General features: G+C 44.8%; 1 protein-coding gene across 1 annotated transcript in view; it reads left to right on the top strand.

The window, feature by feature from the left end:
* Psat1 (phosphoserine aminotransferase 1) overlaps nucleotides 1–1,172 on the top strand; it is a 19,709-nt gene extending 18,537 nt beyond the window's left edge. Inside the window, exon 9 of the mRNA XM_031389838.1 lies at nucleotides 136–1,172. Within this exon, the coding sequence (XP_031245698.1) occupies nucleotides 136–241 (106 nt within the window). The 3' untranslated portion in view covers nucleotides 242–1,172. The remainder of the gene's footprint in view (nucleotides 1–135) is intronic.
* Nucleotides 1,173–1,634: the final 462 nt, after the last annotated feature.

The raw sequence follows: 1,634 nt of genomic DNA, 5'->3' as shown, positions 1-1,634 counted from the left end.
CCTCCCCTCCCCTCTCCTCTTCTCTTTCTTTCCTTTGTATAGGCCTGGCTGTCCTGAAACTCACTGTGTAGACCAGGCTGGCCTTGAACTCTCCCGGTTTTCTTGGTCTAACTGGATGGGTCTCTGTTTTTCTAGGTCAGTGGGAGGCATCCGTGCCTCTCTGTACAATGCTGTCACAACCGAAGATGTTGAGAAGCTGGCTGCCTTCATGAAGAATTTCTTGGAGATGCATCAGCTGTGAACATGATCAGCCATGCTCTGCCTATGAGCAACATGCAGCGTTTAGAGTAACTTGGGATGGACTACAGAAACTTAACAGACATGGATTTTTCCAAATACATGCTTACTACAGATTCATTTTTCAAAGAATAACGACTAGCACTGCAGAGCTGAGGAAACTACCGGCTAACGGCCCCCTTCATTCTTATGTGACCTGGAGGCGTTCTGAAAGCTTTCCTGTTGCTTTTCTAATGAGTTGAGCCTGTCAGTCATCTTTGCTGCTCCCTTCTCTAGGTGGATTGAAGGATTCGCCTTGGACTGTTCCCTGCTGGTTCCAACTGGTCATCATTAGGAGCATATCACAAGGAGGTTGAGAGGCCCTATGTGCTGGATTGACAGCAGTGAGTTTGCTGGGTTCTGCAGCTATTGGTTAAAGTCAACGGTGACTCATGAGTGTTTTGGATCTGTATACTGCTATTCCCATAAGGAGATAGACGTGGTATGCTGTGTTTATGTAGTGGGTAGTTTTTTTTTTTAAACACCATACGGTTTACATCTATGCCTTTATACTTCTAATGAAACAGTTCCGTAGAGGCTTTTAGAGTTTGTTCAGCTCATGACTTCGTGCATGACTGTCATCTGTTCAGGTCACTTGCACCCTCTACCTACTGCCTTTCAAAGCTGCGTCCTGAGGATCCAGAAGTCCCATGATTAACTTTTCTTGCCATAAGTAGAAGAAATAGTTGGTTCTCTGCTTTTTAGTTAGGCCCTTAAGCAAAACTCAGTTACACCCCCAACCCCCAAACTGTGATCACGTGGCTGTTTTTTGTAGTTTAGCCAGGGCAACACTATACATTCCAGACTTTATGCCGAGGTCTTTTCTGGTTGTTCATGTGTTAATGTTTTCAATTGACTTGTATGAAGAACATTAAAGTCCTAAGTCATCTAAACCATTGCCTGTGCATTATTCTTCTTGCTTTCTGAGTCTGATGTGGCTTTTAAAGATTCTGATTGGAAGCCTGGGTTTTAAAATTAGCCTGTGGTAGGACAATGTAGTCCAGACAAAGGTGTCAGGCTTAGTTCTTGTGCAACTCGTGTGTGGTTGCTTGCCTTTTACTTTGGAACAAACACAGTCAGCAGAATCCCTTCCAGTGCGGCTCCCAGGGTACAGTTGTGTGAACTCTGTCCCTGTTAGCCCAGGGGGGAAAAAAAGGAAGCAGAACAGTTTTGAGCTCATCCTGCTTCATTTGATTGCACAAGGAGAAGACACTGATTAGGTGGCTCCCCTGGTCAGGTTCTACCAGCTCATTTGTGAAGATCTGAAGTAACAGCCAGCGTTGCAGGATGTTTGCATTTAAAACAAGCTCTCTTTTTGCCTGTAAATGCTAAGAGCCGGTTTGATCATTCAGGGTCAC

The sequence above is a fragment of the Mastomys coucha genome, unplaced genomic scaffold (genome assembly GCF_008632895.1).
Source record: "Mastomys coucha isolate ucsf_1 unplaced genomic scaffold, UCSF_Mcou_1 pScaffold21, whole genome shotgun sequence".
Taxonomy (NCBI): Eukaryota; Metazoa; Chordata; class Mammalia; order Rodentia; family Muridae; genus Mastomys; species Mastomys coucha.
This window is presented reverse-complemented; position numbering and strand designations above follow the sequence as displayed.